Raw genomic sequence first — 24,322 nt, forward strand, 5'->3', positions numbered from 1 at the left:
TTAGTGAATTATGCAACATAAGTGTATCATACGTAAAATATGTATTATTAGATCAATGTTGAACCAATCAGCATTGACAAGTTCAGTGGATGATATTGAGTGCATGGCAACCAACTTGATAGTAAGAGTATAACACTTTTTGTTTGATGCATGTAAAAGACTTCTTGATAGTGGCATAAAGCCACTCACCATAGAGCAACTTATTAAGGAGTTTTCATATGTATTTGAAGGAACAGGTTTACTAGTTCATCCACCAAGGGAAATGCATATTGCAGTGAAAGTTCAGCTGAACAAGAAACTAGACAGACTGACTAAGCAAGAGATAATATCCAACTCTATGAGTATCAAGCTTAGTAACTAGTACTCAAGCCAGGAAAAATGAGAATCTGCATGGATTTTTGTGACTTAATAAAGCTTTTAAAGTCACCATTTATCTCCAACCATAGACAACATACTACCTGAATTAAAAAAAATCTAAGTTTCTGGCATGTTGAGCTAGAGAACAACTTTCAATACACATTTGGTAGATTTTGTTGGTTACGCATGTCATGTGACTTATCTCGCTTGATTGTCATCGTAGATAAGACCAAAATCCATAATAGATGATACTGTATATATTGAGGGAGAAGCTAACACCAATCATAACCAAAAAGTGAGGTCATTGATACAGAGATACAGCCTGAATGGGACAAACTCAAATTGAGGTTACATTGTATGTCAAGTCTCGTTTATTAAACACCTCATCACTAGTGAAGGCTCAAAGACAGAGCCCTGCAAATATGAAAGCAATACTGGCAATGCCTAAACCAATAGATGTAGCGGGAATCCAAAGATTCATTGAATTTGTCAATTTGAGCAAGTTTCTACAGAGACTGAGTGAAATGTGTGATCCACACCCAGTGTTGTAATATTACAACATGAAGGAGTTAACCGTTCAAGTTGACAAATCTGAAACTGCCCTGCCCCAAAATGGACAGCTAATAGCATTTTGCCACTGATTAATATCCAAGTTAGAGATATTGTAACCACAAGAAAACGTTTTAAGATGGAGTCAACAACAATGAGGACAGACCTTTTCCACTCGTGAACCTTGACCTTCATCTACAATGATACAGACAACGTAATAACACCATTGGGAAGTGACAGTGCAGTTAATGCAATCCCTGTTTAATTACCACTATGGGATTCAGGGAGGCAGTGCAGAATAAATGAACACAGACAAATACGTATTTGATATTTAATTCACAGGTTAAATTAAAAGCTGGGAATGTACAAAACCTATTTGCCAGATATTATTCAAAGCAAACACACAAAAGTTAAAAATTTAGGAGCTAAAAAAAGTTTGAAAAACTGGGGGTAAATCTCATTTTGTACCTACTGACATCAACAAAGTAAAAACAAGCCTGGCATAGGAAAAGCAATGTATTTTTGATAGCTATGCATTTTTTTATTATTTTGAAATGATTGAAAACATGGTTACAAGATCAATGACTCATAGCGCAAAGAGAGTATTTACACTACCAGATAATTGCACGAAAGCAAATAAAGATAATATAAATCTCAATACTTTTATGTTTGACAGTGAATAGGAATAATATTACAACTGTTCCTATTATAAAATCAATCAAATCAAAATGTTAAAATGTAAAAAAAAAGTGCAAGCCGCAGTTACAATGTCCTTGTTTTCACTCGTCTTTACCTGCAATCTCTATATTCCCTGTCATGTCTATCATGCCCTCGGTGATTATCATGCCGCCTATCTCTGTGTTTTTCATGTTCATCATACTCGCTAACTCTGTCTTTTGAATGCTTGTCATACCGCCTATCTCTATGTTTTTCATCACCATCGTATCCCCTATCTCTATCTTGTGAATCATGCTCCTTATCTCTGTGTCTCTCATGTCTGTCATCCTTTCTGTCCCTGTCTCTGTCCCTGTCTCTGTCCCTGTCCCTGTCCCTGTCCCTGTCCCTGTCTCTGTCTCTGTCTCTGTCTCTGTCTCTGTCTCTGTCTCTGTCCCTGTCCCTGTCCCTGTCCCTGTCCCTGTCTCCTCTGCTGCATTCAGCATGCCTTTCATATCGCTGGTCTTGCCTTGTTTCATTTTTAATGTACCTCCCTCTGTTTGTTTGTACATTCTGTCTGGCCAATGGTGATCTACTTCTTTTACATGACTGTTCACCTCTATCCCTATGCTTCTCTTGTACATCAGCATACTTATCTTGTAGCCTATCACATCCATTTCTGTCCACGTCTTTCTCCTTAGTTACCTCAAGATCCTTGGTAGGTGTATCATCTTTTCTTCTGTGTGGACTGCAAGTTACTTCAATCCATTCCTCTTTTCTTTTCTTCTTCTTTCTATCCATTTCAGAGTCACTACTGCTAGAATCCTCACTTGATTCACTCGTCTTTCTCTTCTTCTTATCTCTTTTTCGTCGTTTCCTACTCACTTCATCGTCAGACTCGTCAGAGCTGTCATCATTCTTGTTCTTCTGTTTCCGCTTCTTTTTCTTATGCTTTTTCTTCTCTATTCTGTCTAATTTTCTATAAAAATACACATTACTGGTTATCTCTTGAGATGTCAACAGAGTGCAAAACAGGACATATATGGAACAGCAAATTTGAGGAGTTAGCACAAACTTGTTCTGCTGTATTCTCGTAAACCTGGGGATAGCAGTATTCTCACAAACTTGATGGATGGATTGATAAATAATAACAAACTTAGGAAGTACCTTGTAAATTCACCATCTTTAGAAATTTACCTACGTAATTATTGGGCAGATTTTCAGAATTTATTGGCTTCTAAAAGTTTGACCAATCACAGATTTGTACTTTGTTCTCAATATTAGATTTTTTTCTAGGACATATGGTTCAACACTAATTTAGACAATACACAGTGCTATGAATGGTAACAGATGAAATGCATTTTACCTGTATCTTTTCTATGATGCTAACTTAGTCGTAATTAGTTTTTGGGGAACATGAAATATCACAAGTACCATAAAATTATTTATTAGAAGCCGTACCCATTTTTTAAAAACAATTGAGACCCAAAAATTTCACTTTTTCTTATATCTGTACATGTAGATGATCTAATACAAAGCTCCATCCACTCTGATGCATTGTACCAGTTTAATAGAAGCGTGACTTCTATTACAGATTTTACACACATACATACACACATACTTTATTGACATCATTCTGTTTGAAGAGAACATACAGTCAAGTGCTAAACTAATAATTAAAATTAAAATAAAAAAAAGGAAGAAATTAATATGTAGTTTAAATAAATACATATTTAAAATTATGAAATATTGATATATATATTTAAAATGCACCACATTCTCTAATATAGTTCGCAAGTTCCTTATCTACATTGCTCATAATGTATATGAACTTGTCATCTGGTTTCATCAAATTAAAATATGGATGTATATGAGCAATTTTTCCAAACAGCTGACATCTTGCATTTTTATGACTTGGACAATCAATCAGGAAATGGAATTCATCCTCCACTGCATCCGTATCACACTTTTTGCATACCCTTTCTTCAAACTTTATTTTTGGTCTAACATGCCTACCCTTCTCCATCATTAGACCATGGTCACTTATCCTGAATTTACAGATACTTTTTCTATAGTGGGGGTCTTTAATTTGTGTTCATTTTTGAATTTACAATAAGTTCTTAATTTATTATTTTCACCTGATGATGATTTTTTTGAGGTTATTTGTTTTTTCCATAATTCAATATAATTCTTTTCTATTTGATTTTACAGTAATTGTGTTTTGATCAAAATTATCTTTTTCAACAACAAGTTATTGAAAATGACACAGTCCCCGTTAAGTTCTCTTTGTGCTCATCATATTAAAGCGGAGGGGTTGTCGCGAGCGTGTCCTTGAAACTTGAGTTCCAAGTGGCGTATACAACAGATTGTTTATTTACATCAAAACACGTGTTTTGTGTCATAGTAATATGGCCAAAATAAAAACAGCCGTTATTCAGCCATCTTTGATCTGATTATGAAACACACTGATATGTATGATGTATGTGCCAAATATGAATGAAAATGGTACATAAATTGTGGAAATATAGTAGTAAGGCCAAAAAGTCAGATGGCTGTCAATCGGCCATCCTTGACCAGATTTTGAAACAAATTGTCATGGACATGCATCCTAACATGTATAAAGTACATGTATGTGCCAAATTTGCATGAAAACTGACAGAGCACGTCCAAGATACCGCATAAAAAAACAAAAACAAGATGGCTGCCAGTCGGCCATTTTGAATCGAATCGCTAAACCACTGCATGTGCATATGTCCAACATAAAGTACTAGGCACATACAAAGAATGAACAGAATCGGTCCAAGGGATTCTGAGATATGACTCCGAACGGACGCACGGAGACCGAATTACAAGTCCCCGTTTTTGGACTTTGTTCAAACGGGGACTAACAAAAGTCAAGATTTTAACATAATTAGGGTAGTCACACTATTCTCACAAACTTGTGGGGTTACAATACTTGCACAAACCTGAGGAGTTTCTTTTTCTGTTTTGTAGTCAGTGATTTCAAAAATGTGACTTCTGGGTCCTCTTCATCATCACTCCCAAGTAGTTGCTACAAAGACAATATGCAAGACAATATTTCAGTAAAAAAGAATAATTAAGTAGTATTTTTAGACACAAAAGTACCTACATGGTTAATAAGTGACATAGAACCTACTTTATTAATAACCAACATAGGACCTAACCAATTAATGACTGACATAGGAACTACCTGATTAATAACCAACATAGGACCTAACCAATTAATGACTGACATAGGATCTGCCTGATTAATAACTGACATAGGACCTACCTGATTAATAACTGATAAAGGACTTGCCTGATTAACAGCTGACATAGGACTTACCTGATTAGTAGCTGCTAGATCTACTCTTCTGCCAAGTACACTCTGTTTCAGTTTCAGCCCTTCTTTTTCCATATCACTCATTAGTTCAGCTGGATTGGAAGAAGGACCCGCTAGGTCGTAGGTAGCAGATTTGTTGAATAATGGACACTGTAAATCAAATTTAGACAGATGTACTCTACTGCAGTTTATCCCAAATAACCTTGGTAAATGTTGGATTTCTTTTTACTTAACCCAACACATGGAATATACCTCAATCACTGGTACACATTTATCATTCATTTGACAGTGTAAACAATTTTCTGTTTGAAATGTTATCTTCTGTAACTTTTCATAATTTTTGCTCATGTGTGATTTGTTCACCTATCTAGGCAAAAAATTTGTTTGGACTTAGTTTTCAACTGTTTATGACATATTTTCACTATCAGCACTTGTTTTCTCTTGTATGAGCTAAATTATGTCGGCATGTTCATGCATTCATGATCACTGACGTCACATTCAAACACTTCTATTTGTTTACCATGAATTCAGAAGCGCTATAGTGCATCTGAGTAAAATAGAATGTTGTCACTAAACACAGCGCAAATTGTTTTTTAGTTGCAATTTCAGGCTATAATCTCATTAAATTATTACTATGTGTCATTTGATACAATCGCCGCTCTCCCTTCTTGCATAATTTGCAGTATTCTCTCCACTGTTAACTTGAGACTGGCTTTCAAAATATGTTCATCGAAAAAATGCATTACAAACAAAAACTTATGAAGTACCTCTTTGTCAGTGTTTACGTGGCCCCATTTATGACACTTGATACATTTCACATTTCGAACTTGGATACCAAATGGTTGATCACGGATGTCCAATTCTTTTGCATAGGCTTGTCTCGGAGCTCCTCTCTGCCATTCAAACTTATATTCAGGTTCGTCATCTTCTCTTACTTTGTCTTTCTTCACTCCTTTTGGCGGCTCATACATAAAATTCAATCCATGTTTTACTTTTTCATCACTCAGTAGTAGTCTTTGGATAGAAAAATATTTGTGTTTGCATTGGTGGATACCGTAAAGCAGCCATAAAATGTTGAAAAAATCAAATCCAATACGATGCTAAAGACACTGGGAACATACGATTCATAGCGTACAAGTGTGTGATAGAGCAGTAAAGCAATAACTAGCTCTTTCAGAAAAATTATTCGCCATCTAACTAATTTCACACACATTTCATAACCTCTCGTACACAAAATGACATTGAAAACACAGAAAATACTAACATTATCCATTTTGAACATAAAGTATACATTGTATGAGAGCTGAACTACATTTTACCGATTTTTGTACAAGTCTTGTTCTTTTTCGTATTCTCTTTTTAATTCCTCCTGTTGTTTAGTTTCATGCTCAATTTTCTGCTCTCTCATCCATACCTGTTGATGTACAGAAAGATGGCAATATTGTGATTATAAACTTTTTAACACTATTAACACAAATGACAGACGTTGATCTAGTCTTTCATGTACATATTGGTAGTATCTTTGGCCTCAGATATATCATCCCTAAAGTCACTGTTCCAGTCATATGTTCACTGCTACTCATTTTTGTGATTTTTCAGCCTGGACTATGCTAAGAGTGATTGGACAGAAACAAACACCGTATTACTGATTTTGAAGGTTTCAGACGATGATTAAATTTAATAATTTGTGCTTCCATTACGTTACCAAACTGTTTTAATTCTATAATTTCTATTATTTTGAGCAACAATAAGGCCCTGGACTAGATCATAGTGGTAATCAGAACAAAGTTATAGACCCATAGACATGTTACTACTGAATTCATCAATCAACCACACGAATAGATTGTCAGGCCTCGTGGTTCTACCGCCAAACATTTAAGTAAGCCAGGATACGCACAATTGATAAGTCAATCTCTAGTAAAGATTACATGCAAGTATTGAGTTGAGGTCGAACTAGCCCTGTGAACAACATACATTTTATACGGCTACGGTCGGACACGTTTATTTTTACATGTAAGAAATTCGAGAATAGTGTTCGTCAAAACTCACCCGTTTTACGTTAGCATATGAAGCAGGATGAAAATCCTTTTTACACATAAAATTTGCGAATGACTTTCCCATTTTCGATATCCACAAAAAATAAATGCAGATATAGTAGACTTAAATGTTACGTAGGAAAATTTGTGAACAACTTCACAACACTACGCCATTTTGAATTTCTGTTTTCCTCCCAGAGCATCATGGGAGTTGTAGCAATCAGCTGACTGTCACCTGACATATTTTTAAAAATATACATTATACTAGTAACCTTTAAACTTGCGGACAAACTTTGTTGCTCTACGAAACGGCTCTTCTCACGGAATGTGAACCTTCCATGACCCGATGTCGACGATAAGAATAACCACAGCTTGGACAAAGATCACACGTTTTACTTTTCCCCGTTTTCCGGTTTTCAGGTACTTCTGTACATATTTATGCAAATCAATTCAGTAATTGAGTTCAGTCGAAGGATGATTCGGTGCACCACAGTTACTATAAGTAACCATGGGTGCACATTGGTGTTCTGAGGGTCATTCCATTTTTTTCACCCCCCCCCCCCTACCTTTATGACACCCTATGGATTCAAATCCACCATTCAGGTGTCGGATTTTTGTTAACTAACACATCCCTTGGAAACTTTACTGATTTGACGTATACGGATGGGTATGTGAAAAAATTAAATATATCAAAAATATGTTACCTCTCGGAATTAAACCATCCATATTTTTTGTAGAAATATGACCCCTCGGATTTAAACATCCGTAGGGGGGTGGACCAAAACTTGAGTGACCCTCTGTGGCTCGTTCAATCATGGAGCTACCTCCATGGTTCAATCAAGTCCATTGACCCATGAAGTTTGAACCGTAAATCTGGGTTAAATAGAGTATATCCAGGTGTTTCTTTATAGATGTTATTGTTGGAGAAAACATATATGATAAAATGACTGAATTGAAATATATTTCTATTTTGGCACATAAAAAAGCTGTTCTGTGACAGAGTTACAGTAATTGTATTGTCTGAATGTATGGATTTCAGATTTAAGATGAGTCAAAGTGAACCAACTGATGCAGGACCAGATCATCTACAAAGAACATCACACAACACAAGAAACCCTGTGAGTATTCAGTACTAGTATATTATTCTTGTTGCAAGAACTTTATTACAGCTTTGAAACAATGACAAATGAAGGTTCAATACTCTTGGTGCAACAAAGACATTCTCTTCATCTTTATAATTATTTATAAATTTCAATGCTAGTTGAATCAAACTAGCCAATCAACAAGAACAGTCCACCACAACGTTGTCTGCAAATGTTCCAATGTTTTTTCAGCCAACAGAAACCTCTCGTTTCAGTTAGAATTTTAAATTTTTAGTTTTTTAGTAAATTCACATGTGTATTTTCTAAAAACATGTGAAAAGCATAAAACACTGTTATCTGAAAATAAAATGCTACTGTCAGTTCATAAACTAAAACCTAAATCTGAATTCTCGAAATTAATCCATAGAAATGCAGGCCTAAATTCTGCATCATTATATTATCGTTTCTTTCACATTCCAGACTGTGACATCAGCTGTAGTGACCAGTATACGACAGGAATCAGAAACCGTGAAAGGCCTAACACTCAAAATAGAGGACAAAGACTTTACCTTCAAAGCTGGTCAATGGTAAGTATTATCCGTACAGCATCCATAGTTTATATGCATTTATAAATTGCTTTGTGTGAACTTTGACACTACACAGCATCATTTCGACATTCTTTGAAATCTTTTGTTAAGTGGGAGGGTCGTCACCTGCGCACACGCAGAATTGAGTCCCAAGCGATGTTAACAACACACCTTAAAAATGCAAAGGCTCATGGGTAGATGCTTGTTTGTAAACAATGACACGCTATGGCCATCTGACGCATGCGCAGGTGACAATCAGTTTTCCAAAATCAATGAAAATTGTTTATTATAATATTTAAATTGTCAAAAGAATTGTCCTTTTTTTCATTTTTTATAAAATTCTGCCAAAAAACAACAAACAACAAACTGTAACATGCACATTTTTAACTGACAGGCATATCTAGACCTAATAAATAAAATTAATAAGATATTTCCAGAAGTATAAATAACTTGAAAAGTCTGTGTAAGTTTTACATAAAGAACAATTTGTAACATTCCTCAAAATTGTTATCATTGTGAGAAGTTGTGACCTGTGACCTTTGACATATTCACAGGGTTGACTTCTTCATTCCGGGTGTTGACGTATTCACAGGGTATTCAATGTGCTCTTCCGCCAAAAAACTGAAAGACGAAAACCTCATGGATTTAGCTATTAAATATAGCGACTACCCTCCCACTGAATGGGTTCACAAAGAGGTAATACAATTTGTTTTTTGTATGCTTTCCCAGGGTGGATTTTTTCATTCCTGCTGTTAGTGTAGTGGGAGGCTACTCAATGTATTCAACACCTCAGACATTAAGAAAGCACAAGTTGATAGAGCTGGCTGTTATGTACAGTGAACACCCTCCTGCCTATTGGGTGCACACTCTGGTATGCTTTCTGTTTTACCCTATTCATTCCCTGTGTATTTCATATGCAAATGAACTGCTACAATATACAAATTTCTGAATTGATGTCAAAACTCAATTTAAAAACTGTAAAGGGAGCTAGTCATTCTAATTGCATCTTTTAAGATAGAATCTCAGATTATTAAAACAAACAATCAATTTATTACAATGTATCTGGTACTGTAAAATACTTTATTTTTACTGCAATTAATTTTCGCTTAAAAGTCTTTTTTGGTGTTTTGTATAGAATTTATTTTCACTGATTTTTGACTAGCTGAATGTAAAATATAGGAAAAACGGTATATTTGCTGGATTTTATTTTCACTGAATCATACCTTCAGCGAAAATAAATTCCAAGCGAAAATAAAGTATTTTACAGTATACATAAATGTTTCATTTTGGGTTTCTTTCTAACGTGTAATCACTGCCCTCATATTCAGTCACAGTCTTTAATATTTATACTTTTGTTTTTTCAACATGTATTTTTTTAGTGTCAAGAAGGTAGTGAAGTATCCATTCGAGCAGGGGGTGATTTTTATTATGACCCACAGCTGACTGACTCCACCACAGATGTCTTACTTATAGCAGGTGGTGTAGGGATCAATCCCTTGTATTCTATGTTCTTGCATAACGCAGATCTACACCAAAGAATGAAAGAAAACAGTGATTCATACAAACCAGGGAAGACTACACTTTTATTTAGTGCAAGTAAACACAGTGAACTCATCTTTAAGGTTTGTACATTAAGTCATAATAAACTAGTGCGCCCTGCCCTCTATTGGCAAAAAAATATTTTGACATATTTGTTTTTTTCATTGTGCTTTTTAATTATTTGTAAATTCTTACTCTGACAGAAATCCATTTTAGAACTCTGCAAGAAAACACCTAATATGAACTGTCAATTTTTTGTTACTAAAGAAAAGCACAAAGATAATTTTGGATCAGAAACTTCAGGTATGTGAATAAAACAATACAAAGAGTTGGGTTAGGAGTATGAGGGTGGGGTGGGGTGAGGTGGGCAGTGTTCAAATGTCTTACCACAAGTCTTTTTTCTTAGTATAGTTAGAATCATTTAACTGATCCATAGTTAATTTTGTATATACATATTCATTATTTCAGATACATTTGGAATGAATTCATTTATAATGTTGATCAAAAACTGTTGGTACCGGTATTTCAGGGGGAGTACAAATTGACGATCTATGAGAATTTCTCAATCACCCCCCTCCCCTCGAAAATTGCAAACAGTTGTCACTGAAATTCAAACAAAAAAATTTTTGAAACTGAGATTTTCTCAGGAACGAACATTTGGGCATTTTCTCTGCCTGGCAACCACAACCATTAAAAACAATGGTTGAAAATTCTCAAAAAAAAAAACAGTACTTTGGAATTGTTGTTGAGACTCTCTTGGACAGGGTAACCAGGGTACCCTTACATGTGCAACATTTATAAATGTAGGTGTCTCTCATAGTTGGATTTGTGCTGTTTACACCAGCTCTTTGACTGGCGTTCCACAGCAGCTCGCACAGAGCCCATAGAAATACACATGGAAAAGTGGTGCACATCTCAGCAACATAGAACATTCAGTGGCGTTGCTGCGACCACAAGAATATAATTTGAAATTTTGACCTTCAGGTGGTCATGCATGTGGCATTTGACAATATATTAGTATCAGATATTTTCAATATGTGTTATTTATTTTTTTTTTGTAGTTGGACGTATCAATAAATCTGTACTGAAAATGGCCCTTGAAGAAATGAAGATTGACAAAGTAAAAATTTACATCTGTGGACCAGCTTCGATGATTGGTGACATAGAATCAATATTGCATTCTCTCAGTGTGAATCCCAAACAGATTGCATATGAAAAATGGTGGTGATCTCTAGCAATACGACCAGAAAATTGTTTTGCATCCAGTATAGCAATAAAACTTCTACATATTTTCTTACAATGCTTTGTAAATAAAACTGTATATGTTACATGGTTGAGTATTACTTATTTTATTTTATGTTTATTGGTCCCCCAACATTAGTTTGGGGTAAAAATCTGTTCATATTAATTCCCTAATAAGCATAATAATTCATAATTTTTTGGTTCTAATCACATTTCAATTAAACTTGGAGACATAGATTTTCTGTTACATTGCGCAGACCTCATTAGTTTTACACTCAAATCTGGTCATATTAATTTTCTGATTTGCATAATTAGTTTTCAGCTAAGTAATTTCGAATTATATTTAATGTGTCTCCAATACTCTCAGCACATGGGAGTTCTTTCTAAGCTTTCTTTGATTATTTCTGCTATCTTGTTTTTGTTCAAACCAAGAGAAAATAGAAAAAGTTTTTGGGCATATTTTTATTTTCAAATAGCATATTTAAAATATTTTATGAATTTAAGATTTTTCAAAAATTCTGACATAAAAAAAAGCTTTGCTGCAGAGCATATACAAGAAACGTATTGTGTGGAAAAGATGCATTTTGGTTACCATGGAAATGATCACAATTTTCATGATGTATGATGATGAGGCTTTATAGTTGCCTGTATGCGGTGATTGGAATATGCAAATGATCACATCTGACCAACATATATCACATGCTATTTGCATGAGGACAACGAACAAAATAGCTTTGTTATTGGTCAGCACGAAACGCTGACTAGCACTGTTTTAGTTTCTGTAAAAATGTAGAAGGGATTACTCTGTACCTCTGTATTATGGGATGTACTTCAGTAGCATTTTGTCCTTTGATCAGATGACAACCAATGGACTTTTAGGAATTTATAAAATCACACGTATTAATATATTGTTTTGGGGCATTTAAAATGCACTCTTCTTCGAAAAACTTGTCATACACATATTCTGACTCTCAGAATTTTGATTGGTCAATTAGTTTGGTAGCCATCTTGATTGAATTTAAATTGGAAGTGACCATTTTTAATCCTTTCTGAGGAGGCATTCTGAGTTTTGTTGTAGCTTTTTTGGATATTGACATGTACCTATTTCACATGTAAAAATTATAGTGATATTGTGGCTTAAACATATTCTTCAAATCCTCTGAGCACATTGATGTAAGAGTTGTTTTTCACCATCTCTGTGTAAGCATGTTAAAGTTTATGTGGTTTGGACGCCATATTTAATTTCTTCTAAAAAGTGAGTTGTTTTTACTGCTATCCTATTTCTTCGAAATTTAACTTGCACAACTGAACTTGACGCTTGTTTGTAAACAATGACATGCTAGGACCATCTGATCATGGACGTACTATGATCTGATGCATGCTCAGATAACGAATCCCCACTTTAAGGAAAACTAAAATAATTTTGCATGTTTTGGCCACCATTTCGGATTGAAAGCTGATCCTTAAAGTCAAGTCCAAGGGACATTTCTAAGTATGAAGCAGAAGAATCATAATCAATAGTTTGCTTAAAGCGAGAGAGTCGTCACCTGCTCATGCGTCAGATGGCCATAGCGTGTCATTGCTTACAACAAGCGTCTACCCATGAGCCTTTGCGTTTTCAGCGTGTGCTGTTATCGTCGCTTGGGACTCAATTCCCGCGCTTGCGCAGGTAATGACCTCCTCGCTTTAACAATTTCAACCGGATATGTCATTGGAATGTGACCACTAAATTATAATTGTAGAATAATATATTCGAATGTGAAATTAAAGAACTTTGTGTATAATCAACTTGCGTAAAAATTCAAATTCATACTCTATTATAATAAAAAAAATCTATTGAAACCGTATCCTAGTGTGGGATTTTTATTGGAAATACAATAAAGTAACAAAAACAAGCAAACAAGACAATCACAAACATTTGAATGAAAATAAAAACAAAAATATATATGTGCAAATCGATTCGTTGTTAGTTCATTATTACCAGGGTTGCTATCATCTAGTATTTTAAGATTATTCACGGCTAATATCGGAGTTGTGTACCGGATTAGATTACCGCGTGGTACAGATCAAATACTGCATAATATATATCAGAGTTGCTCATATCGTAATCTGTTTACAATCCGTTAGTGTGGCCGCATTTCCCAAGATGCAGCTTGACAATGCCTCGATTATGAAGCTCTAGGAGGTTTTGCATTTCCCATCCCATATTGTGGGCGCATACAAACACTTCATCAAATCCAGAATCACCAGTGTAATGATAAGGTAATGCATTTCCATCTATGTCTGTGTTAAACGGCCAGAATCCAAACAGATGAATCTCCTCGCAAAGTGGCAATCCCATAGTTAACAAAAGCAATCCTGAGAAAAATAAAATAAATGAAACACGATCAAATGAAACACATATGGAATGTATATACAATTGCAACGAATCAGATTTCTCACCTGATGAAACAATTTTCTCAACCTTCCAAAATCTTCTCACTAAACCAAGATAGTCTCTATTGAGAAGCAGCAGATCTAGTGAGGTGTTCTTTTTTATGTGATTCATGGCAGGAACAGTGAAATTTGGCGTTGAAGTAAATAGTATATGACCTTCATATTCCTCCAAGGCTTCACTGAATGCACTCATACTATAATTGAATCTAGAGCATAGGCGGGTAACGTTACTAACGTATTATGAAACTATACAGAGTCGAATTATAATTACTATTTTAATCATATACTAGTACCTGTAGTATATTAATGTGCTAAAACAATAACAAAGTCTCTCCAAACCATATCCAAATTATTAGCCGAGATCCAGACAGCAAAAGTCCTAGTCCAATGATACTTATACAATGGTATTCACACATACCACATAACATGTCAAACGAGAAAAATGAAGTTTTGGCATACAAACGGGAAGTTATCACAGTTGATATATATTAAACGTATATTTCATAAAGTTCTTTGAAAAGTACTCGTATACGTCAGATTAACGTTACAACGACTTCTTTATTATTTAAGTTGAAACATCGCTAACTTTTTATTACCTGTTGTAAATTATACTTGGATTGAACGTAGTTAGATTCATACTCCTCCCTGCATCATGTGTAAAATTACGAATCACTGGAAGATTAGCTCTAGGAAAGAAGTACAACCACATTATATCCGATACACTTACTAGGTTGTCACGGTAGCTGCGAATTACGAGAGTTTGCGGTGATAGCGAGTATTAACGATAATGAAGTCCCCAATCAAAAGCAATGACATTTGAAATACATTCATTTTATGAATGAAAATATTGACATGGAGTACCTCAAAATAAGACAAGTAACCTGTAGAATACTGTGTGGGTAATATTTTTTATATTGATTTTTGTTGCATTTGCAGCAAATAGTTACCAAACAATGAGAAATCTATAGGATTGAATATACCCCACAGCTGGCTTCACATGCATTGTTCATAGTTCATGTGGTGCTTACACCAGGATTTAATTACAGCACCTAGGCGGTATGTGGTTACAGCTTAATGTTCGAGTAATCGCAAGAAATTGACATGACAATAGAAATTCATTAAAGACTGCCACTCCCATGCAATTAACAGCGAGTGAAATTCCTGGGATCGAAACATATATTTTGAAGTCACTGATGTATGCAACGAATAACTGCAAGTTGACATAAAGACGAGGTAGTTTATTTAATCAGTGGTCAACTAGAGGCTGAAATTATAATTAATTTGTTTATTTCAATTTCTCCTGACGTCAAATAGAATACACTGGTGAAACACGGTAGTAACTGTGGGTGAAAGGATGTTTTGGGGTGTAGTTTACATTGTATATGGAGTGGTAGGGTCGGGTGTAATGTGTTCATTTCCAACTATTATGAAGTCACGTAGAATTTCACTTAATTTATTTTTGCTGACATGTTTTCAAGCATTACATGTGAATCTAATTTTCACTGCGCTGTGTCTCAATATAGTATGAGGGAAATGGCATATTCACTGGAATTTATTTCAGGGGAAAAATGTTTTCAGTGATAATGAAGTATTATGACAGATACCCTCCCCGTGGCTTTCATTGCGTATGGAAGTTATTTTCACGAGTGATGCGGTGTATCCTGCTGCCGTACTTTCACGAGCGAAGCCACGGGGAGGGTGTGGGGTTCTGTTATTATACACATGTCCCATATTTGATTATTTCATATTAAAAAAAGAACGTGCAACAAACCGGGATAGAAATTTAGATCGGGGAACCCAATTGCCCATTAATATGCTCCAAGACAGTGCTGCGACCTAGCAACGCTTGTCAGTGTAGAACGCGTGTCGCTGTACGTTTGAAAATAAAATAATCAGACGTCTACCGAATAAATAACTCGTGGATGTTTAAGCGCAGTGGTCGTAGCACAGCGCGTGTTCGAATTTCATGTAAATAAACAATGTATTTTACACGCGTTGTATACGTAGCTGTGAGTCCCATATCGAACAGGACGCGACACGACGACTGTCGCCCTTTAGTTGGGACCACGACAGAACCAGAACTTAAACTGGGCGACTACGATACACGGTTGATGTTGAAGTTAAAAGTTCCTCCATAGATCTGTACATTGGCAAACATGCCGCGCAACTGCGGTACTCCACTGACGGAATGACTTTCGTTGAAATCGGTCGTCGCTGACTCGTGAGCTGCACACTACAACCTCGTTTGTGATGTTGCTTGCTTGTCGTGGATAGACTGAGTCTTGGTTACCGGTTAAATTTTGCTAATTTGGCGTTGGTAATCTTTATTTGGAACTGAGTAACGCCGCAACGTCGCCAGCAGAAACCTCATGGTATATCGATGTTGATGGTTGCGGCTCCATATTAATCGGAGATTTTAATGCGGGTCCAGGCAGCGGGTGGATCTTCCGAGAGCCCTTCAAGATTTATAAAACTCAGATTCCAGGTGGTCAACAAACATTAAGTTCTCCCATTCCTAGTATTCTATGTGATGTACATCTAACATGCCAAAAATGCTGGTGAACGATTTGAACCTGACAAAAATACTTGAAATAGATACCAGGAAGGGGAGGGGGGTAAAAGAAAAGTTATATAACATTTTATTATTCAATAATTTATTAAAATACACAAGTTTGTCCAACTCCCTGTGATACAACACCTCAGACATAGCTCATTGTACTCGGCTGGAGTGTGGGCAAAAAGTTACTATTTGAATTTTTGATATCTTTTTTTCATTAATGAGAAAGTTGACCCCGAAGTTAGAGTAACTGTTCAGCAGGAATGGCTTTTTAACTCTTCTGTGATTTTTTTTTTGGCTTGGCTGATTTTGTCACGGTTCATACTTGACAGGCAAGTCGTACCATCACTAATTGGAAAAACAATCCTGACCCACCGCTACCATGGCAACAGCCAAAGTCTTGTAATAGCAGTGCCCAAATGATCATGCCTTTTATTTTGGCTACGTTGCGCACTGGTAAGAGATCACCGGCGCCGACATTGTTACCACTGTCAACGGAATCCCAACGCAACTTTGAACTTTGAATAAAATGTAAATGCTGCTTCCAATCTAGAAAATACTATCGCAAAACGATTGGAAATTATACATTTAACGGCTGAATACGTCCTAACAATAAAATAAAGTGACTTCTAATGATTGCCATGTTATTTTGCAAACCTCGTATAAGGTGCCCGGTTTTAGTTATAAACAGACGTTAGCTTCACGTTCATGTCCCTTCCATGATAACAGCCGAAAACATATTGCTTGTTTTTTACCGGTTTTCATTGACAACCGAAGTATTTTTATTTTGTAAACAAATTTTCGTCTGCTATTTTTATTCAGTTCAAATCGTTCAGCAACATTTTTGGCATATTAGGTGTACATCACATGGAATACTACGATTGAGAGAACTTGATGTATGTTGACTGATTTTTATCATAGTACGAAGTACCAGGAAGTTACTCAGTTCCAAATAAAGATTACCAACGTCAAATGAACAACATTTGACTGGTAATCAAGATTCATGTAATCCATGGCTAACAAGCAACATCACAAGCGAAGTTGTAGCATGCAGTAAGTCATCCCGTCAGTGGAGTACCGCAGTAACACGGCATGTTTGCCATCAGCATTGTATTCAAACGAATCACGTGGTGTGCCGTTCTCGTTCAAACCCGGGATTCGATCAATAGGGGAGTCCCGTTAAAAAAACACATTGCAAATCATGCAAGTTCAACATTTTCAAACCAATATACTAAAACAGAAATGCTCAGAGATGCAAATGAAGGATAGATATTACTTTTCACTATACACATCTCTGTTGATACTATCCCTCACATATTCTACTCCCAATTACTCCTGCGTAAAATGGACTAGCCTCTTCATGTTGACATTCAGACTAAAATCACGTGACAGGCTGTTAAAATTGGCTGTTGCATACTCTTTCGCCGGTCTGGAAAATGTGTTTAATTAACTCACATTCAAGCAACAATGCAGATTTCCCAGTGGGAGTGAGACTATTTGACTCTGCCACTAACAAATAGGGGTGTTTTCAGCAAAAAAACGAATAACCCTGGAATACACACAATATACTGAATTTCGGAACAAATCGTGCATTACTTACAGCAGCAGAATACCACAGAAATATCAGACGAAACATGAAAACACTATATATTGTATTTCAGCCTGAACCCTCTATATTGCAATTCAAGGAATTAACCCCATATGTGCATCCATTTCCCACCTTGGTATCACCCACCCCTGAAAACAAACTCTTAATACCACGCTGAAGCGTTTGGTAATCAGACTTATCGATTTCATCTCCACATCCACTGTCCTTCAGTATACCACCATTACCCACAATGCTACAGCGCCTGTAAGTACTTCTTTCGGTAGGAGATTTGTTCTGCATAGACAGTATACACATTTTAATGGAGCGAATGATGCTCCAGATTCTTGGTATTGTGTGCTACGATTTACAATGCACAAAATTACCATGTGGTGATTATATATTTACACTACGTGAATACCACGTAGTATATCGCAAAGACGCACATACGTACCAGAAACATCTTCTGAGAACTGAGGCTTGCATTCGAACTTAGATAAAACTGTGTACTATTTGGCATAAAGCCATTTAACTTATTTCTGTAAGAAACGACGAGGTACTATGAATGCGTTTAAAAATGTGCAAGTGACACTAAGCGGTAAGTGAAAATAAACAAAAGTTTGAATCATTTTTTTCGATTCTTACCTCAAGTCATACAGATGTATTTTATTGGATTTCCAGTTATTTATATCATTTACCGTGTTTTTCATTTGCCCAAGAATGGTCTTATTTGCTGCAAATGTCGACTGATTTGTACTAAATTACAAAAAAAAACATTAATAAACTAACAAAAATATAGAAATTTACATTTACAGTAGAATTCATTAAAAGAGTTTGTTTCTTAATTTTCGAAATTGGACAATGTCTATTTACCCGTCAAACATTATGGCATCAATGGCAAACAACATAGTAACATAATACAGTTGCTTCTGCTACAGGCGAAGCGATGTGTGTCACAACTGCTTATATTGTCTACAACTATATTGACGTTTAGGGTACGCACCTTATATTGTGAATACCTAGGTAACTACGTTTACATCGCTGGTAAGCTCTTTTTGTATCTGCATCTTCCTTTTCAAGATCACTCATCTTTGCATTGTTATGCCCTTTTTTTCCTATGCAGGAAACAAACAAACGCGCCGTTTACTTTATCCACGCTTACATTCTATCTATTGTTGTCTTTGTGATATGGACGAACTTTTCATAACAGACCTGCTGCGAAATTGAAAATCTAAAAAATGGAAGCATATTTCATTTTCGGATTGAACACTTTGCGTTTTATTGCTGTGATGAAAATCAAATAAACGAATGGCCACCAGATGCACATATGGGGCCAGTTGGCTGTTTCTCAAATGATAATGGTGTGTGTGAAATTGTAGCTCTGCTTTGTCTAGAGATACATTGTTGCAATATTTAGTTGTTGTTTTTTTTACTGATAAGCAATACCATCGATGTATAGCAAGAGATGCTGAATTGTTCGAGTTAGGGACATCGAGTTACGAAAACATACATTTTGGTTTTTGTTGAACGTCCACATTCAGTAACTCGAACTTTAAATAACAGTTGTGTCATGAATTAGTTTACGCGTATCTGTTGACTGACTTAATTAGCTGATTATTAGCGAATTTCTGTGTTATGTCTGTCATCGTTTAGGCCTATTTGAAGTTTTGGACGGAACTTGGCTCAGTGGTTTTGAACTAATTACGAGATAACCGTCGCTATTCAGACTACTCTTTCTGACAGTTGGTATCCGTAGTTATTAATGTAGTGAACGATTAATCAAAAGATATGACGTATTCAGTACTTAGTGTGATTGGCTTTATGATTGAAGGTTACGCCCTAGAGTCTTTTTACTGTTTTGTAATTGGTTAGAGGTTTGAAAATGAATAAAGAGAGTTTTAGTTGGTCTTGGTGATAGACACAGTCTAAGTCCAGTTCTGGAGAGCCTTGGGGCGAGTCACGGTGTTGACGCAGTCTAAAAGAGTCTTGGGTCAGCCTTGCAATAGTCTTGGGGACTTTTCCCCAGGGCGCCGTGTCTTATAGAGTGCTCAAAAGACCGACTAAGACGAGAGTTGAAACGTATTTCGTTGTGTGTGTCTTATTTGACTGTAAAGTATAAGTGACTTTCCCGATCCCGCACCTCAAGGGGACGAAATATAGAGACGAGACGAGATTACCCCCTGACAAGTGTGTAGAACCCAGAGAGACGATTTTCCCCCGTGATAGTTAACCAAACGTCGAGTTACCGGCAACATATATTTTTTGTTTTGTTTAACTTTCAAATTTTGTAGCTCCAACTTTTTTTAACAGTTAACCGACGTACGAGTTACGGATAACATAGAATTTGTTGTTGTTTAATGTTCACATTCAGTAACTCGAATTTTAATTAACAGTTAACATAACTTTGAGTTAGGGTTGGACCATTTGCTTTTTGTGGGGGGAGGTCAGCTCAGTTTTTTTTTCATTATCTTCAACGGTGGTAGAAAAGACTTGCTATTTTACTGCTATTTTACGTTTTTTTGACAAAGTGGACTCAATTTCGACAAATTTTATCAAATCTCAAGACAAAACAGTCGGCCATTTTGGTCCAAATTTAAAAAAAAAATATGACGTGCACGTGTAACCCAATATACATGATCATCATATGAAGTTTGATTGAAATCGCCCTATTCAGCTGCGGGAAACAGTTCCAGACACGTTACAGACTGTGAATTTAAGATATTAAACAAAATGGCCGCCATTTCGACAAATTTGATCAAATCTCAAAACAAAACATGGTGTTGTATTGTCTTAAGTATAGTACCTATGTACAAACTTTCAAGTGAATCAGGCGATATCTTTCAGAGGAATCAGCACAAAAATTAAAAATAAATGAAATGGCTGTGAGTCGGTCATTTTGGACCGAATCTTGAAAAAAAAGTGACGTGCACCAATAGCCCAATATGCATGATCACCATACAAAGTTTGATTGAAATCGCCCTGTTCACGTTTAAATATCAGAATTTAGCAAATTTGAGGGACAAAATGGCTGCCAGTCAGCCATATTTAATTGAATCGTAACGAAAATTGGCATATGTAGGTCATTATAGATTGTCTGTATACCAAGTTTGAACGAGATCGGTCAAAGGCTGTCCGATAAATGGGCCCAGAAGGACGGACGGAACCGTTTTCGGACTTCGTCCGAACTGGGACTAAAAAGGTTCGTCGGTAGTCCGAAAACAAAAAGGAAAATAAGAAGAGAAAGTGTGCATCGTCCCCACATCCTGTTACAAAGCAACAAAAGATCACTGACATTGTAACAAAAAGGGCTAAAATGCAGGTGACTGCTACATGTACTAAAGTGGCTTATGACAGTGGAATGGTTGGTGCAAGTGAGGAGGGTGGTGAGAGTGGAATGGTTGGTGAATGTGGGTTGGGTGGTGAGAATGAGATGGTAGGTATGAGTGAGGTGGGTGGTGAGAATGAGATGGTAGGTGTGAGTGAGGTGGGTGGTGATAGTGGAATGGTTGGTGAAAGTGAGGAGGGTGGTGAGAGTGGAATGGTTGGTGAATGTGGGTTGGGTGGTGAGAATGAGATAGTAGGTGTGAGTGAGGTAAGTGGTGAAAGTGAGGTGGGTGGTGAGAATAAGGTGGGTGGTGAGAGTCGGATTGTAGGTCAGTACGAGATTGCTCTGTAAGAGTGTGATGTAAAACATTTGCTGACAAAAAACTTTCTCATTTATTTTAATATTTATTTTATTACATTTTTTTTTGACTCCCGTGTGCGAAGCACACAATGGGAGTCTTTGCAGTTACCCTGTCTGTATGTATGATCTGATATCTCAAGAACAGTATGTTGGTTTTTAATGAAACTTGGTGAATAGATGCTCTGGGCTAATACGCAGATTTGATTAGGTTTTCATTAGTCAATTTTCACTTTTCCACTGATATCTCAGGTATATCATCATCATCAATCATCACATTTCAATGAAACTTGCATAGATACATAGGACGATGCACGGACAAATATGAGATATACTAATTACCTAATTTGCGTAATTACTCAATTTTTAGCTTTTGATATTTCAAGTACCATGACTTCATTTCTTTTCAATGAATCTTGGTACATAGATGTTCTAGGACAATACACAGACCTGATGAGTTTTGGGTTAAGATCATATTAATTACTTAATTTGCATAATAAATCATAATTTTTTATTATAACCACATTTCAATGAAACTTCGTACATAGATGGTCTGTGACAGTACTTATCTTAATTTAATGAATCTTGGTACATATATACTCTAACACAATGTGATGATCAAGTTAGTTTTAGGTTTATATACATCTATAATAATTATATAATATCTATAATAATATAAATCTATAATAATTTACTTTTCAGATTTCAATTAATTTAGTTATGATTAAACATCACATTATAATGAAACTTTGTACATGTGCACCCTGGAACAATATACAGACCTAAATCTATACATAATAATTTCTCAATTTGTATAATAATTCATTTGGTTCATTGAGGTAATCCACAGACATGATTAGTTTAATGCATAATGATTATCTATGATTAGCCCATTTCTGATATTAAACAAAAATCAGATTTAAATTAAATTCATCGCAGAGGTGCTCTGGAACTAATTAGAATAAAAAACATGGATGAAAAATCAAATGTATTTTCTGTATGTATTATAAATTGTGATAATGTGAATCACATTTTTTCATGTTATGCATCTCAAATAGCAGACAAAAATTAGTTGCCAAGCTTCTTGGTTGAAAAGCAAATCTTAAATTTTGAATTAATTTTAATGTGTCTCCAATTCTCTCAGCACTCAAGAGTTCTTTCTAAGCTTCCTTTGATATTTATTTTATTTGTACTTGTTTAATACGACATGGTTCCATACAATCATGAATGTATCTTGTCTATTGTTGTGGTCACATAACATACTGTGGAATGCTTTATTTGCACTGGCATTTTATTTTCCCTGTTTTACCTGTAGTCAATTTCCTGCAAAATAAATTCCAGTGAAAATGCAGCTTTCTCTATAGGTTGCATTGAGTCTTAATACAACATAGTGAAAATTAGATCCACACAATGCCAGAAAGCTGTTTTCAGCGAAAATAAATTCCTGAGAAAATAAAGTATTTTACAGTAGTCAGCAATATTGCAAGCAACTTTTCTAACAATGTTTCTATTTTAGTCTGTAAATGTATTTAAACTAAAACAGCTAAATTGTCAGAGATGTTGCATGCAATACCGCATTTGCTCTATTAGTAGCGCATGCTCTTGTGTAAATAACAGGTGTTTCTATGGTCAAAATACATCATATTTTAATAAATCAGTATACAATCAATGCAATTGTTGCCGTACATGTGCTTCTATTGGAGATGCTCTTCTAATAGAGCATATATGGTATACAATATAAATGCAACCAGAGTGAAATTGTTTTTGAAATTAATATTGAAATGCAGATATAAATTTTCCCTCTGCTATTAATTAATCCACAAACCAGAATTATTGACATCCATTAATATATGACCTAGTTTCTTCATGTACTATGTGCCCCCTTATCTTGGCAGGAAGAATTGCCATATTTTTATGACGCAGTAATTCAAGTGAATCTACCATGTTCAGAGATGACACGACAACAGCTGATGGAAACATTTTTTCCCGAAGTCATATAGTGACAAATACACTGGTGAAGCAGCAATTTTTTTTGAAGAACCCTTCACTTTGCAAATTTTTTTTTTCGTTTCTGACCTCTCCCCCTCAAAAATCAAATGATCCAACCCTTACGGCAACGTAGATTGTAGTTATTGTTCAAACATCCAGATACCGTCTTTTCTTTTTGACCACCCATTGATCTCGCGCGTGCGCAGGTGACGACCCCTCCGCTTTAAAGTATGGACCAATGATGTTATTTCCTACACGTCTGACTAATTAACATAAAATCCACTGTTTTCTTTTTTTCCACGCTTACATTGTATTTATTGACGCATTTGTGGTCTAGACGGACTTTTTATAACAGACCTGCTAAAAATTAAGGAATTGGAAGCAAAATTCCAAATTTCATTTTCACATTGCGTTCAATACATCTATTATCATTTTCCGACCACGAACAAAAACCATGGACTGAGTGATTATGTGATCATCATAGTAGCCTAGAACATGATCAACTTTGACTTACCTAATTAAACCATCGTTTACATGGAAAGTGCTGCCACGTAGTTGGTTTCTATGCACACGAACCATTATGATACAGTACACAACAAAGACAGCTACGAAGCAACATACTAGAATAAGACGTCTATACACAGAGCACGTCATCTTTCTAGTAACCTAAATGTAGGGAAATAT

At 35.7% G+C, this 24,322-nt stretch overlaps 3 protein-coding genes across 3 annotated transcripts; 1 reads left to right on the plus strand and 2 right to left on the minus strand.

Moving 5' to 3' along the window:
- Positions 1-1,223: 1,223 nt before the first annotated feature.
- Positions 1,224-7,170, minus strand: LOC102805488 (uncharacterized). Its single transcript, XM_085501108.1, has 6 exons — positions 6,953-7,170; positions 6,223-6,317; positions 5,671-5,917; positions 4,907-5,053; positions 4,527-4,612; positions 1,224-2,539 (listed from the first exon to the last, which is right to left on the minus strand). The coding sequence occupies exons 1-6, from the start codon at positions 7,022-7,024 to the stop codon at positions 1,696-1,698; spliced, it is 1,491 nt and encodes a 496-aa protein (XP_085357234.1). The 5' UTR covers positions 7,025-7,170; the 3' UTR covers positions 1,224-1,695.
- Positions 7,171-7,186: 16 nt separating this feature from the next.
- Positions 7,187-11,475, plus strand: LOC102804270 (oxidoreductase NAD-binding domain-containing protein 1-like). The gene is made up of 7 exons (XM_006823661.3): positions 7,187-7,359; positions 7,979-8,057; positions 8,502-8,608; positions 9,163-9,304; positions 9,988-10,230; positions 10,351-10,450; positions 11,209-11,475. The coding sequence occupies exons 1-7, from the start codon at positions 7,286-7,288 to the stop codon at positions 11,373-11,375; spliced, it is 912 nt and encodes a 303-aa protein (XP_006823724.2). The 5' UTR covers positions 7,187-7,285; the 3' UTR covers positions 11,376-11,475.
- A 2,027-nt stretch (positions 11,476-13,502) lies between these two features.
- Positions 13,503-14,018, minus strand: LOC102805595 (CMP-N-acetylneuraminate-poly-alpha-2,8-sialyltransferase-like). Its single transcript, XM_006823667.2, has 2 exons — positions 13,832-14,018; positions 13,503-13,747 (listed from the first exon to the last, which is right to left on the minus strand). The coding sequence occupies exons 1-2, from the start codon at positions 14,016-14,018 to the stop codon at positions 13,503-13,505; spliced, it is 432 nt and encodes a 143-aa protein (XP_006823730.2).
- Between the last annotated feature and the right edge of the window lie 10,304 nt (positions 14,019-24,322).

Source organism: Saccoglossus kowalevskii, chromosome 7 (assembly GCF_978046115.1).
Source record: "Saccoglossus kowalevskii chromosome 7, keSacKowa6.1, whole genome shotgun sequence".
Lineage (NCBI taxonomy): Eukaryota > Metazoa > Hemichordata > Enteropneusta > Harrimaniidae > Saccoglossus > Saccoglossus kowalevskii.

Excerpts from the sequence above, each read along its gene's own strand:
- LOC102805488 (XM_085501108.1), bottom strand. The coding sequence starts at position 7,024 with ATGGGAAAGTCATTCGCAAATTTTATGTGTAAAAAGGATTTTCATCCT. Across the intron at positions 5,918-6,222 it reads CAAGACTTGTACAAAAATCG|ACTACTACTGAGTGATGAAA; the intron begins GTAAAATGTAGT and ends TTCTATCCAAAG. Across the intron at positions 4,613-4,906 it reads ATCTAGCAGCTACTAATCAG|CAACTACTTGGGAGTGATGA; the intron begins GTAAGTCCTATG and ends TTGTCTTTGTAG.
- LOC102804270 (XM_006823661.3), top strand. The coding sequence starts at position 7,286 with ATGTCGACGATAAGAATAACCACAGCTTGGACAAAGATCACACGTTTT. Across the intron at positions 8,609-9,162 it reads ACCTTCAAAGCTGGTCAATG|GGTTGACTTCTTCATTCCGG; the intron begins GTAAGTATTATC and ends ACATATTCACAG. Across the intron at positions 9,305-9,987 it reads CTGAATGGGTTCACAAAGAG|TGTCAAGAAGGTAGTGAAGT; the intron begins GTAATACAATTT and ends GTATTTTTTTAG.
- LOC102805595 (XM_006823667.2), bottom strand. The coding sequence starts at position 14,018 with ATGAGTGCATTCAGTGAAGCCTTGGAGGAATATGAAGGTCATATACTA. Across the intron at positions 13,748-13,831 it reads TGAGAAAATTGTTTCATCAG|GATTGCTTTTGTTAACTATG; the intron begins GTGAGAAATCTG and ends TATTTTTCTCAG.